The sequence below is a fragment of the Carassius carassius genome, chromosome 23 (genome assembly GCF_963082965.1).
Source record: "Carassius carassius chromosome 23, fCarCar2.1, whole genome shotgun sequence".
In the NCBI taxonomy this organism is placed as follows: domain Eukaryota; kingdom Metazoa; phylum Chordata; class Actinopteri; order Cypriniformes; family Cyprinidae; genus Carassius; species Carassius carassius.
Genome location: NC_081777.1, coordinates 7,133,849 through 7,149,912, shown reverse-complemented (window position 1 = coordinate 7,149,912; position 16,064 = coordinate 7,133,849). Strand labels below are relative to the sequence as shown.

Genomic DNA, 16,064 nt, shown 5'->3' with positions numbered 1-16,064 from the left:
AGACAAATCTACCTTTTTCTAACTGAATTTAAAAAGTTACAACCAGTATTGAATAATTAAAAAAGATGACTACATTTTTAAGACTAGTCTAAGCTGTTTATGTATCTGGCACCTGGGTGGTTGATCAAATTTTGCTAGATACTGCAGCTGCTATGCTGTTCTAGAGTGCATTTCCCAAAAGCATTGTTAGCTAATTATGGTCATTAGTTCCACTGAAACTTCATTCCATTTGACCCTCTAACTCTAGCACTCTATTCTGATTCTATTTTATATACTTGTTGACTTGACCCTCTAACACTTGAACTCTCGATTAATTTTCTTACTGCTTGTTTTCTTTAAAAGAGGCCTCTAACACTAGCTTTCACATTGGCCTCAATTACGGAGATGCACTTTCCTATTGTATGTATGGTGCAGAGGTGAAAAAGAGAGGTAAAGAAGGTAAAGCTGGTGAGCTGTTCTGAACCACTGTAACAAACTATGATTTGGCGAGATTTAGTTTGAAATGACATTACACATTTTCTGGCCCCTAGTTCAATGTAAATAATGATTATACTTTGGGCAGTGATGATTGTGTGCTTAGAGAGCTGTCTTTATGTATTTTTGCATGTCAGAGTTGCAGACATTTGATAAAGATATGATTTGTTGAATTGAAGACTGATAGCTTAAAATCTGAAATGGCATTAAGCATTTTGTTTTCCACAAGATAGAAATACTAATGAAGACACGGACAGATCACAATTCATTTCTAATTGGCATATGTCAGTAGGTCAGCATTACTGACAGCATCACAAGGGCCTGGCATCAATACCACTCGACTGATGAGAACTGCCGTTTTCATGTGTATACGGCTGCCTAGGATTCAGTCTGAGAGCGGAGCGCCATGACTGATTGGGCTCAGGAGATCAAGAGCACACTAGCAACTCTACCATGGAAAATATTTGGAAAATCTCCTTCCTCCATTGCTCATATTCTTCTGTTCAAAAATTTATGGCAAAAGGTGTTGCTAGATGGAGAAATGAGAGCACTTGAAATCTCCTTTCCTTCCAGGTTAAGCTTTAATTGAGCTTTAAGCCGTCTTGCAGGCCAAGGTGATGAAACACCGAGCTGCAGACAACACAAAAAAGAATGTGAATAAACTGAATAAAGTGGAAAGTTTCATTTTCTTCTAGCTACATTCCATGTGGTTTCTCATTAACCACGACTGGCCCTGGATTACGGGATGTCTTATTAATCGGTGGGCAAAGTCAATCGGTGAAAACAAAGAATGGACAGGAGCAGTGAGCCGCACAATGTAAACAAAGATAATGGCTCCATTTCAAACCTAGCCTGGCTGTCTACCGCCTACGTACAGCTGCCTTCAACATTAGCAGCTTAACTGAAATGTAACCTCAAAAAGATTTGCAATGCTCAACCTAGGCAGCAACTCGCTATTTTTTTGTGCAAAACAAGATTATAATAGATGTTTAAACAAGAAATCTAAATATGTATTCAATATTAAGTATACAAACTTCAAAACATATCCTGCAGCGCATATTTGTTTTTGCAGGGTCCGAAATCATTTCACATGCTTTTGTGTGACTATACCTTTAAACCTCACCATTTGATCTCCATTTTACCTCACTGCTGTCTGGGATAAAGATAATAAAGATATCTCATTTGAAATATTTTCTGTCCTTCGGCCTTCCTCCCAGACTAAATCTTCTGAGTTTCTTCTTTGCAAAGAGTGTCTTTGGAGCAAACTATGCACAAAGACTGCTAAAAGGAGATTAGACGTTTAAGATGAAGGAGAGGAAAATGAAATCAAATCCACTGAGGCTGCTATCCTCAAAAGCGTTTTGTTCTCAATAAAACTAATGTGTCTGAATGTATGGGACCACGCAAATGAGTTTATTCCAGCCATAAATCCATAAGTTATGCATTTAGGAGTAAAGTAATAAAATGTATATTTTAAAGGTCCTTTTTATGATATTCACCCTAATACTCACTGTCTGAAATGAAACAGACTTGGCTTTTTCTCACATATATGGAGATCACAGAGGAGGGGTTGCAGTATATGAATGAACCTCGGGGCGTCTTTCGAGACAGAGAAGCACTTCTGGAAAAACAACAACATAGGTCACGAAAACAAACCATTAGTCATTTTATCAAACTTCCTTTATCTTCTGATTTCAAACATTTCACAGGAACCAAACATTAATGCTCCCAGTTGGGATCACTTACAAACACGCACAAACCATAGTGAGCTTCCATGCTGTCTACCAAGGCAACATCCTAACTGTTATCTAACATCAGATTAGAACTGATATCAAAGCTTGATGTTAGCATGTTGCCAAGCTAACAACACAATATTCTAGTTAGCTCTAAATAGTCCATTTTAAATTGGATTGCGCTATTATCAGAGTTTACATTGGCACTGAAAGAAAGTACAATTATAATCTCTAAGGACATTTTTCATCCTGATGTATTCTGGGATTGCCTTTCCTTCCCCCTCACAACATCTCTTCTCTGGTGATGTGTGCACCGGGCTGGGCAATATGATTGAAATTTTTTTAAAAACTCCAGAAACTTTTCACATAAAATCATTCCAATTAGCAAATCACAATTCAATGATCCAATCAATTCCCAGTAGACAAAATCAGCTTTTTTTGTTCCAAACTTAGTTTTATTCTGATAACTCTTACTCTTGCAACTTAGGTTTCAGTTTTAGCAAAATCTAGTCATTTCAATTGGAATTCATGTGATTGGGAATTTCACATGAGGACAAAAGATTTCCTCATGCAGATTTCGCAACGTTTCAAGATTTCAAGCAGGTTATGTGGATACGCTGCACTCAGAAAGCTGCTTGGTTTGAAAGTAATTTCTGTCTGAGCTGTGCTTCCTACATCGATCTACTATTTACAGCAAGTAATGAACCATTTTAGCTGCAAAATTCCACTAAAATCTTATAAATGTAATGAGTTTTTTCATATGATGCGATTTCAAATTTTCCTTTCTTTTTGAAGTGTTAATAGCTCTTGATGAATAAAGAAGATCTGTTAAGTTGCAAAGACTAAAGTCTCAAATCCAAAGAGATATTCTTTGTAAAATTCTTTATATATCATGCTTGGAGCTGATCCATGCTAGTCGCTGAGGAAATACATCAACTTTGCACTGTTGATCGCCGGATCAGCTTTCACCATGGACAAAGTGGAGTCCAGCCCGGGGTCGTCACATGTGGTTGCCGCAAGCCTGCCGGCCACTCCTTCATAGAATCCGCCGGCCTCGCCGTTCTCAAGCCTGCCTGCCTCTGTTCATTCAAGCTCTCTCAAGGCCACGGCTCTCTCTAGGCCTCCGGCCTTCGCTCACTCAAGGCCTCGGTGTGTGACGCTGTTTCGTTGAGAAAGCGAAACTACTTTGTTTGGCCTTCCAAAAGAGGACACAACTAGAAATCATGTTTATATCACGTTTATAATGGGTTTTATGTTTATGTCTTGACGCTCTGGCCGGACAGGGCATCATAATATGTTAAGGGGTGTAACATTTCCGTCACACGCTTGAGATATTTGGCCAATCACAATGCACTGGATAGCTGGCCAATAAGAGCACACACAACTTTTCAGACCGATGAGCTTTGTAAAAGCTTCAGAAGGCGGGGCATAGAAGAGAAACAATTATGTACAGCATGTGGAAAAGAATGTGTTTTTTAACCTTAAATGCATAAACCCATTTCATTACACCAAATACACCAAATAATGTTATTTTTAACAGCATCATATGACCCCTTTAAGAGGTATCATGATCTTGCTGTATATTTTTTGGAACATGCTTGAGTTGTGAGTGCGCTTATCTACCTTATATGGTCTTGGTTGGAAAAGGAAGAATGAGAGATGGAACAACATTTGTTTCTCATTTCAAACGAAATCCACTAGGAATTTCACATGAGGGCAGAGGTTCACCCATGCAGATTTTGCTTGACTTGGTCACATGAATTGATGAACCTTTTTGCCCAGAAAAATTTGCTAATCTGACCACATCTGCCCGACTGAGACTCTTCATAGCAAATCTGTACAATGGCTCCAGAATCGCTAGCGATGCGCCACAGGTAGGAAAATATATAATGAAAGGTTCGACTAATTTAAAAACGTATGGCCTGATTTTGTATTTGTCTGAAACCAAATGTTGCTACAGACTGCATGCATCCCTGATGTATTATTCTTGCCATTTAGTTAGGTAGTTTAAAGGTTTAAATGAGCAGCTGGTAACTGTGTGATAATCACACACATCATTAAAGCACCATTTAAGTGAGCTATTAAGCATTTTGGATTATTGTCACGTCTTTGTGGGCAGGTTTTAAGGACATTTGTCTAAATGTGGCTGCATATTGCTGGAAGCGTTTGCTGTTTTAACATTTGATTTAACAGGAAGGACAATAATGACGCAAAGAGAAGAAAATAAGGCCCGAGGGCTGCCCACACCGATGACTTCATGCAAACTACTGAACCTTTGGTGTCAATCTACTGCGTAAGGGTTCATATTCCCAGAACTGTACATCATATTACTGGAACTGTACATGATATCTGCCGGATGTCACTGAAAATCGTGACGAGTGACCACATACGTCAAACATGTTTACTGTACCGTCTCTTCTGCTCTGAGACACACACACTCCCGCAGAAGCCAGACACAATGTATGACCAAGTCTAGCGTGCCACGTCGTTATGGTTTGTGGCTGGTTTTACCATGATCCTTGCCATGATCTACACTGAAAAACTGTTGCAAGAACAATTTGCACTCAGAAATTGCTAGTACAGTAAATTTATCAAATAATTACAAATAAATAGGAAGTAGCACACTGAACTAAAGGTGAAATTCTGAAGTTGAAAGACTGAAATAGTGTTTTCTTAAAAAAACGTGACGAAAAAAGTGTGAAAAAACGTGTGAAAAAAGTAATCTTCAAAGTGTTCTTGTCTACTTTAGTACGCTGATTAAAATTACACAGCTCTAGGGCCACTTCATTCTGTTTAATCCCTCTTGTATAATGACCAACTGTATAACTGACTGTTTGATTTCCTGTACTGATCTGTTTTTTCTTAAAATAGCATTTTTTATTTGGTAAAGTAGCTGTCAAAGAAAGATAACGCACAGTTAACTGGTCATTACCACAAAATAAACCCCAACAGGGTGATTAAACATTATTTATCTGAGAGATTCATTCTTGCTCCGTCTTGCTGTTTTACCAATCAGAGGGGAAAAAACAGGCTTTGTTTGTTTACTTGCTTTCTCATTATCAGCTCAGCTAATCTTGAGGATTTTATGGGCTGCTAATTTGAAAACGAAAACAACAACCACAATGCTTTCTTCAAACCTCAATATTAGCAGGGCACCACAATAGTGCTTTTTTGTTAGGGATAGTCCCCTAAAAAGCACTGTGTTACCATAGTGCAGTACCTTATAATCAGATGTTCATGGTATGGTATGTTGATATGCAGTGGCCTCAAAATCTATTTGAATACTTAAGTTACAATTGTGGAATTTAGTTTGCTTTGAATTCTAACAAAATATCAAGTGGCTTTTACGTACAAATTCTTCATATTTAATTTTTTATTTATTATCATTACTGATAATACGGTACTGCATGATTACCAAATTCATGTATCATGGCCATCCAAAGTACTTACAAGAATACCATGGTAGTACATTTCCTGAATAAAGTATGTTTACTAGAGAGAGAGAGAGAAAAAAATCATGGTATTGCCATAGTATATGTCTAAAACAATGCAAATCCTGGTGCTTTGTCATAGGTTTAATGGCATTGGAATTTCAATGGTACCGTACCTAGCCAAGAAAGCAATGATGGCGTGGTAAACAATGTTGTATTGCTATGGTATCAGAACAAAACAAAACAAAAAAAAAAACTTACCAGCCGCCTTCTCTCCTCTTCCATGGTGCTCAGCAACTGGGAAAACTCTTTGAAGGACTGAGCTGGAGAAGAAAAATTGAGTTATTAATCCATTTGCATTTGCTGGTTAAAGTTCAGACTTATAATAATAACTTGATTCACGAGGGTCAATAGAACTGCAGTTAAGTAAATACTGTTAGCATTGATTTGTTGCCACAGCTACTTATATAAATGATTCAGCATTTAATAAGAATGCAGCATGAACAATGGGCTTTATTCTTTGAATTTAAATCATTATGGAACAAGTAAAAAAGACCTTCCTCCACTTTTGGTCAACTAAAAGGTAAGAAAAATCCATGTACAATCATTTATCCACAACAAACAGAGCACTTAAAGGCTTTTAGGTGCTGCTGATAGGCTTCAGGTGTTTAATGTAAAATGAAAATTCAGTATATTTCAGGCTACATACTTTTACTCTACTTGTCATTCAAGATAATCCGCTGAAAATACCATGTGAATAATCAGTCTGGAGCAGCAGGATAATGATATAATGACAATGCATAACATAGAATAAGTTAGGGATGCACAATGTGGGGATGAATAAATAACAACCTAGATACCCTGAAGCACTGTATTATGTACTACATGTGAAACTGCTAAAACATATTTAAATAAATTGGATTTGACAATCACACTAACCCACATTGTGATATTATTTTATGTCAATATAGGATATATAATGCAGTCCTAAGTTCAAGAGCCTCAAAAAAGGGAACTGGTAAAACAATGAAATATTTACCATTAAATGTGTCAGAATATGGCTATCAATAATTGGCTGTCAGTGGAGAAAGATGTGTTTTGCTGTCAGATGGTGTAGTTAAGGCTTCTACCAGTAGGGGCTCATAAACGAAACCCTGACCCAAGGGTCAACCGCTGCACTGAAGGCAGTTCAATCCCAAATAGGGCAACCTGTGACCTGGAAATTACTTTAATTCCCACAATCCCTGCTAAGTCCTTGAGCTAAGTACTTAACTCAAAGGTTACACCAGAGAGACCTACAATTGGGCCAACAATTAGTGTAATACGAGCTACTTGGAATTTAAAAAAAAGGAAGAGGAAAGACACAGCAGTAATCAGATGTGAATGTGAACAGGTAACCTTGATTCTAATTTTGCACATACACAAAATTCACAATACATTCAAGAAAAGTGAGAAATTTCAACCAATGGATGTTTGGAAATAGACTTTAATGAAGTTATCCATCTATCATTCCCTCAACTCTGAATGTTAAAGCTGTAATTTACACAAAAATAAAACTCTGGAATATAGTGCTCAACTTATGAACTCCTTTTATGGTGTTTTTTGTTGTCGTCATGTACGTGTACCATGCTGACCAGCCAATACCTTGACCGTTTCTCAACATATGATGACAATATTACATTAGTGAATGAAGTGTTCTTGAGTTTGAATACCAAGACCATTGCGTTTAGTGCTTCATTAAGAAATTCAGATACTTTTCAATATAAAAGACTTTATCTTTTTACTCTTAAGCTTGGACACTTGGTCAAGTTCAGCTTGCCATCTCTATAAACGCAATTTCTAAACCATCGATCCAGATACCTGCAGCTTGTCCTCTCTCTTTGTGTCCATTTACGCTTCTTGGGTTTTAGCAGCTATGGACAGCTGAACGCAAGACTCCCAGAAGACTCCAAAAACACCACTGATGCCAGACATGCACACAACACACTCACTGTTAGGGGTGGACAATATTATTTTTTCAAGACATCATGATAACTTCTTTTGATGATTAATTAAAGAGGATTTATTAAATGTAATATACAAAAAAATAAATAAATGAAAACATGTAAAAATAGATGAAAGTAATATTTACCAACATATTATATGATTTTAATACATAGAAAAAGCCACACATGCTTTAGCACAACAATGTAAACAAATGTAGTCAATGAAATAGACAATGTGATCTGATTCACAGAAATGAATCAAACACACCAACTTTAAAAACAGGGAATGATCGTGAAACCTTTTTTGGGACCTTAATTGCCAATTAAAAGTTCCTTAAACATGGCAATATTAACCATTATGACTGATTTATTAATGGGTTGATTGATGGAATTATTAATGTAATTTTATTGAAAAAATAAAAAAATTTGGGTTACAAAAGTGGTCAATTATGATTTCATAAATTTCCCATCCCTACTCTTTCTGTTTGTGTGTTCATGTTAATGCACTTACTAGAGGTCTACCGATATTGGATTTAGCCGATACCGATAGCTAGGATGGACCACACTGGCCGATATCAGTTAATTAACCAATAGCTTTTAAAATGGATACTGAACAAAAACTAAAATAGTGCTCATAAAAAAAAAAAAAAAAAAACTACTGAAACATACTAATAGTAGTAGTAGTAGTAGTAATAATAAAAGTAATAATAATAATAATAATAATAGTAATAAAAACAGTAATAGTAATAATAAATGTTGAAATTAACACACTTTAATAGGGCCCTATGAAATCAGTTCCCTAAATTCCATTTCATTTATTTCCAAATTCCATTACTTAATATTCTGGATACTGTTTTTTTCCATTTAAATTTTTCTCCACTCGTTTAACTAGTTAAATAAAAGTTTATTAATCATAAAGCAAGTCTAATTAATTAAAATCATGAAACTTGTAAATTTTCACATCAATTTAATAAAAGTTTAACAAAAATTACTTGATTAGGGCCCTATGAAATCTTTTATTTTTTCTCACCATATTTTTTTATTGTTACCAAATTCTGTTTAAGCATGTCTAATTATTTGAATGCATAAAAGAACTTAATTTATTTATTTTTTCTTAAAGAAGCCTTATGATTTTTCCCCCTCAACAATTCTGTGTATTTACATTTTTATTGTTATCAAACCAAGGCAAAGGGGATTTACTATTAATGTTGAATGTTGAAATGTTGTTTGAATATTCCTTAAAAAATAAATAAATAATTTTAGTAGTAGTAGTAGGCTATGTACATTCTACTGAAAAATAGACTTCAAAACCGGACTTTTATTTTGACAGGTTGCCGTGAATCTCTTTACAATTTTGTGCATGTGATATAATGTTTTTGCTCAAATCAAACAGTCAGATGCTCAGATGACTCTCAGAACAGTTCTGGAGATGTTCTTCATGTGTTTTCATCCTCATTTAGTGAGAAAACAGACATTGAAATCACCGCGAGCTTCACACACGTTAAACTGTGAAATCTGTTTTTATGAATGGATTCCGCGATTCCGTCCGTGTATTCCTCATTGTGAAAAACATAGGGCCCTACATTTATACCATCACAATGTATACTCACACTTTAACTGCTTCTATTCTTGAACACTCAAGTGATTATATAATCAAAATAAAAGAAAAGCACTGAGTCTAGGAGAACTCACCGGTATCACACACACTCTGGACGTGTCATGTTCAACTCAAGCAGCAGTCTAAAACAGTTTATTTATTCAACAAACGGACACAAGTTTACTTAAAGAATGAACAATGAGGCATAGATTAGTTTGAAGTTCAGTGTTTAAAAAACGGAGCAAACGGAAAGAGCAATGTATATTGTAGCTCTATAAATGAAGCTACAGACTTTATTAGAGCCACAGAAAGACAAACGTTTCAATGATAATGGTCTCTCTCTCTCTATCTCTCTCTCTCTCTCTCTCTATATATATATACAATACAGACCAAAAGTTTGGACACACCTTCTCATGACTATGAAAATTGTAGAGTCACACTGAAGGCATCAAGGGCTATTTGACCAAGAAGGAGAGTGATGGGGTGCTGCGCCAGATGACCTGGCCTCCACAGTCACCGGACCTGAACCCAATCGAGATGGTTTAGGGGTGAGCTGGACCGCAGACAGAAGGCAAAAGGGCCAACAAGTACTAAGCATCTCTCGGGGAACTCCTTCAAGACTGTTGGAAGACCATTTCAGGTGACAACCTCTTGAAGCTCATCAAGAGAATGCCAAGAGTGTGCAAAGCAGTAATCAAAGCAAAAGGTGGCTACTTTGAAGAACCTAGAATATGACATATATTCAGTTGTTTCACACTTTTTTGTTATGTATATAATTCCATATATAATTCCACATGTGTTAATTCATAGTTTTGATGCCTTCAGTGTGAATCTACAATTTTCATAGTCATGAAAATAAAGAAAACTCTTTCAATGCGAAGGTGTGTCCAAACTTTTGGTCTGTACTGTATATATATATTGGATTCTTCCAGTAATCAACTATCGCTGCCGATTTATCGGCAAAACCGATACATCGGTCGACCTCTAGAAATTACCAATACTTTTGGTGACAAAATTAGCCCCGATGTGATCCTACATTTACATTTTTCTTTTTATGAAAATTGAAATAAAAAATAAAAAAAGGATTAACTGATTATTTATTTTATTATTTGTTACCTAAACTGTCAATTAATATTTCATATATTTCCCATCCATACTCACAAAACTGACCCCAAAGTGATCCTACATTTACACACACACACACACACACACACACACACACACACACACACACACACACACACACACACACACACACACACACACACACACATATATATATATTTATTATTTTTTTATAAAAAATTAAAAAAGGGATAGCTAGATAGATAGATAGATAGATAGATAGATAGATAGACAGATAGATAGATACCAAATAAATTAGAGTTGTACAAATAGAGAAGCAAATAGAAATTGTGTATTTATTTATCAGACAGTTATTATGAGAATGAGAAACTGAATGTGAAAAGATAAGAAGACGAGAACAGAAAATGAGAAGGAGAGAGTGAGAGAGATTTAATGTGGAAGATAAGAGCAGAAGCTGAGGATAAATGTCTCTGTTGAACTATATGAGGTACTTAAGGAAGGATGTACCGGCTAAAAGGGGTTAGAGCAGATGTATCATTCACAGGTTAATAGAGAGAATGACAGAAGTGATGAGTCATTCTGTGAAATGGGCTTTTGGCTCAGGACAGAAGAGATCTGACATACATATACATTTGAAAAGGACTGATGAGAGAGGCAGACAAGGAATCGCCCTCTCATTTAAAAACCCCTAATGTACTATCCATAAATCAAGACCGGTCGCACACGACTGTGCTTCAACAAGAAATTGCTTTAAAACCTCACTTGATAAGTATTTTTACTTGCAATATTTTCTATTGAAACAGGAAGCTTAGACAAGATGGGTCTTTCTTTTTTATTTATTTATTTTTAATAGCTAGGCTTTACTTACATAAAAATAATACATGAAGGACTTGAACATATCATTTCTACAATGAGCAGATTTGTTATTTTTGTATTAATAATCATTTTGATATAAAACATGGTGAAACCTACATGCAAGGTCAATAATTCTCATAAAAATATCATCTAATTTGATCTGATGACAAGGCTGATGACAAAAAAAAAAAACACTTGAAAATAATAATTCAAGGAGCATGTAAAATCTATATATTACTATATATAGATATGTTTTACATTAAAAATTACATGTAAAAAATATTAAATTATTTAATAATCTGTGTAATATGTGGTTTAATTTTTTGCTTAAGCGTTACACCCAATAAAATTTTTATATTCAATATATAAAATTCTATTAATTCTATGGAATAAATTTATATTTAATATATACGTAAAAAAATACCTTTTTATATTAAACATATATTTATATGACATTTTTAGGCCATGCCCACACTAATACGTTTTCGATTAATAAAAAAACATCTTTTTCTCCTTGTTTTGGCCTTCCATCCACACTGAGATGGCATTTTTAGTCAAGGAAAATGGAGCTTTTTGAAAATGTTCTCCAAAGTGGATACATTTGAAAACGCTGTTTTTGCGTTGTAGTGTGGACTATGAAAATGGGGGCTTTTGAAAATTATGATGCAATTTTAGTCATGTGACTCATATTATACCAAATAGATATCTGTATTTATACTGGGATTGTGCTATGCACTTTCACAATATTGCTATAGATATGTTACTTTGTACACTCTTCATATCACAGTCCCGCAAAGGTGAAAGCAAATTTAGTGTGGACGGAGAGCGTTTTAAAACGAAAACGCAGTTTTCAAATGTATCCAGATTAATGTAGACGTTAGTACTGTCAAATGATTAATCGTTATTAATCGCATCCAAAATAAAAGTTTTTGTTTACATCATATATGTGTGTGTGCTGTGTAAATTTATTATGCATATATAAAGATCCACACATACACCATATATTTTGAAAATATTTACATGGATTTACATGTATATATTTATATTAATATAAATTAAATCATATATAAATATATTTAATATATAAACAACATATTTTTATTAAATATATACATGCATGTTTTGTCTTTATATATACATAATAAATATACACCGCACACACATATATATCACGTAAACAAAAACTTTTATTTTGGATGTGATTAATCACGATTAATCATTTGACAGCATTGGTAGACGTAGTCTTAGATCACTTTTATACAATTTCCTACAATGTCGTTCTACAAACTGAAGTCATGACAAAACATCTGTTGAGATAATGGGAAAGTCAGAGCCCTGAAGATCAACAAAGAGAGAAAAGGACAGAAAGCATGAGCGGCACCAGCCATCTGCCCATCACGGTTGAAGTGAAACAGTCTTGTACTTTTAGGACAATTAATATTTCTATGGGTACATCAATCTTTCTGTGAGATTGATTTCAGGATAACTGGTGTGGATTGTGAATGTCACAGCAGGAAGTCATGGAATGAAATCGATAGGAGGTCAGGTGACCCTGTCTGTACTCCCAGACAGACTGCTGATGCGACGCAGACTGCTTGGAGCTTCAAAGTAGATTGCAGCTCAGCTACATCAAGATTCTGGTCCCACAGCACATGAGGGGTCCGGTCAAGTCACTCCGAAAGCTCACTTTCATCGATGACCAGATTGATTCCACAAGACAATTACATTTTTCTTCAGTGAGAGTAATCTTACCCTTTTAGGGCTGAGACACTATGAGAGCACAACAGAAATACCAGACACTTTGAAAACTTTCCATGAAGCCTGATAGATGAGAACTTTTTTTCTACTGGTCAACTGATATGGCATTTCAATGGCCGAGGCAAAGAATAGCTTTGAATGATATGCTTCATATGATTTTAATGGAGGGTATATGTTCGGGGAAGTCGTGGCCTATTGGTTAGAGAGTCGGACTCCCAATCGAAAGGTTGTGAGTTCGAGTCCCGGGCCGGCAGGAATTGTGGGTGGGGGGAGTGCATGTACAGTTCTCTCTCCACCTTCAATACCACGACTTAGGTGCCCTTGAGCAAGGCATCGAACCCCCAACTGCTCCCCGGGCGCCGCAGCATAAATGGCTGCCCACTGCTCTGGGTGTGTGCTCACAGTGTGTGTGTGTGTTCACTGCTCTGTGTGTGTGCATTTCGGATGGGTTAAATGCAGAGCACAAATTCTGAGTATGGGTCACCATACTTGGCTGAATGTCACTTCACTCACTCACTTTTGAGCCCAACTCATATTGTACATTTCAAATTATGTTCCAGGACTTTTTGTATTTCTTTCAATTCAATTCAATTCAATTCAATTCAATTCAAGTTTATTTGTATAGCGCTTTTTACAATACAAATCGTTACAAAGCAACTTTACAGAAAATTATGTTTCTACAATATTTAGTAGTAGCTAGTAGTTTCTGCACGTTTGACAGGATTTTATAAAAAATAAAAAATAATAATAATAATACAAGACGTAGTCAGCTAGACGATGAACTATCAATATTATTAATTAATAGTTATCATATGATGCAGTCACACATGTAGCAATAATTATTTAGTTCTGTTGTTGATTCAAGGTTAGGATCATCTGGGGTCCTCTGAGGGTCAGCATCATCTCTTCTCAGGTGTTCTGGATCCAGACTGGAGCTTGTGTAAATCCTAGTTACCACGGGATGTAAATCCCGTGGCAAAACATAGAAACAAAATAAAGACATCATTAGCATAGCTGATGTTCCAACAAAGTAAAATTAGTTTAACACAAGCTAAAGAATAAAAATGCACATTTGATCAGATGCAACTTCACTCACAATTTAAAAGATAAATTTTTCATATGCTTGGCGAAAGAGATGTGTTTTTAATCTAGATTTAAACAGAGAGAGTGTGTCTGAACCCCGAACATTATCAGGAAGGCTATTCCAGAGTTTGGGAGCCAAATGTGAGAAAGCTCTACCTCCTTTAGTGGACGTTGCTATCCTAGGAACTACCAAAAGTCCAGCGTTTTGTGACCTTAGGGTGCGTGATGGGTTGTAGCGTGGTAGAAGGCTAGTTAGGTACGCAGGAGCTAGACCATTTAGGGCCTTATAGGTAAGTAATGATAATTTGTAACTGATTCGGAACTTAATAGGTAGCCAGTGCAGAGACTGTAAAATTGGGGTAATATGATCATATTTTCTTGACCTCGTAAGGACTCTAGCTGCTGCATTTTGGACTACCTGTAGCTTGTTTATTGAAGATGCAGGACAACCACCTAGAAGTGCACTACAATAGTCCAGTCTAGAGGTCATGAATGCATGAACTAGCTTTTCTGCATCAGAAACAGATAACATGTTTCGTAGCTTGGCAATGTTTCTAAGATGGAAGAATGCAGTTTTTGTAACATTGGAAATATGATTTTCAAAAGACAAATTGCTGTCTAATATAACACCCATATTTCTGACTGTAGAGGAAGTAACAGTACATACGTCTAGTTGCAGATTGTAATCTACAAGATTCTGTGTAGTGTTTTTTGGTCCAATAATTAATATCTCTGTCTTATCCGAATTTAATTGGAGAAAATTATTTGTCATCCAATCTTTTACATTTTTAACACACTCTGTTAGCTTAGATAATTGGGAAGTTTCATCTGGTCTCGTTGAGATATATAGCTGAGTATCATCAGCATAACAGTGGAAGCTAATTCCGTATTTTCTAATAATATTACCAAGGGGCAACATGTATATTGAAAATAGAAGGGGACCTAGGACGGATCCTTGTGGCACTCCATATTTTACTGATGATAAATGAGATGACACCCCATTTAAGTAAACAAAATGGTAGCGATCGGACAGGTAGGATCTAAACCATCTTAGAGCCTGCCCTTGAATACCTGTATAGTTTTGTAATCGATCTATGAGTATGTCATGATCTATGGTGTCGAACGCAGCACTAAGATCAAGTAAGACTAGAGATGAGATGCAGCCTTGATCTGACGCAAGGAGCAGGTCATTTGTAATTTTAACAAGTGCAGTTTCTGTGCTATGGTGGGGCCTAAAACCCGACTGAAATTCTTCATACAGATCATTTTTATGCAGGAAGGTGCTCAATTGAGCAGACACAACTTTTTCTAAAATTTTAGACATAAATGGAAGATTTGAAATAGGCCTATAATTTGCCAGTACACTAGGATCTAGTTTTGGTTTCTTAATAAGAGGCTTGATAACCGCCAGCTTGAATGGTTTTGGGATGTGACCTAAAGATAACGACGAGTTAATGATATTGAGAAGCGGTTCTTCGGCTACAGGTAACAGCTCTTTTAGTAATTTAGTGGGTACAGGATCTAATAAACATGTTGTTGGTTTAGATACAGTGATAAGTTTATTTAGCTCTTCCTGTCCTATAGTTGTAAAGCACTGCAGTTTATCTTTGGGTGCGATGGATGAAACTGAAGTGTTAGACGCTGTAGAATCTACATTCGCTATTGTATTTCTAATGTTATCTATTTTATCAGTGAAGAAATTCATAAAGTCATTACTATTTAACGTTGGTGGAATATTTGAATCAGGTGGCGTCTGGTAATTTGTTAACTTAGCCACTGTGCTAAATAAAAACCTTGGATTGTTTTGGTTATTTTCTATGAGTTTGTGGATATGCTCTGCCCTAGCAGTTTTTAGAGCCTGTCTATAGCTGGACATACTGTTTTTCCATGCAATTCTAAAAACTTCCAAGTTAGTTTTTTTTCATTTGCGTTGAAGACTACGAGTTACTTTCTTGAGAGAGTGAGTATTACTGTTATACCATGGCACGGTACGTGAGACGTCACTTCCTGTTTGTTGTTGGCGGCTGTACTGCGTTTGAGCTCCGTCACTATATTCTTTTCA

General features: G+C 35.9%; 1 protein-coding gene across 1 annotated transcript in view; it reads right to left on the bottom strand.

The window, feature by feature from the left end:
• LOC132101275 (rho GTPase-activating protein 42-like) overlaps positions 1–16,064 on the bottom strand; it is a 111,127-nt gene that overhangs the window by 47,091 nt on the left and 47,972 nt on the right. Inside the window, exon 3 of the mRNA XM_059506096.1 lies at positions 5,900–5,961. Coding sequence (XP_059362079.1) covers positions 5,900–5,961 — 62 coding nt within the window. The remainder of the gene's footprint in view (positions 1–5,899; positions 5,962–16,064) is intronic.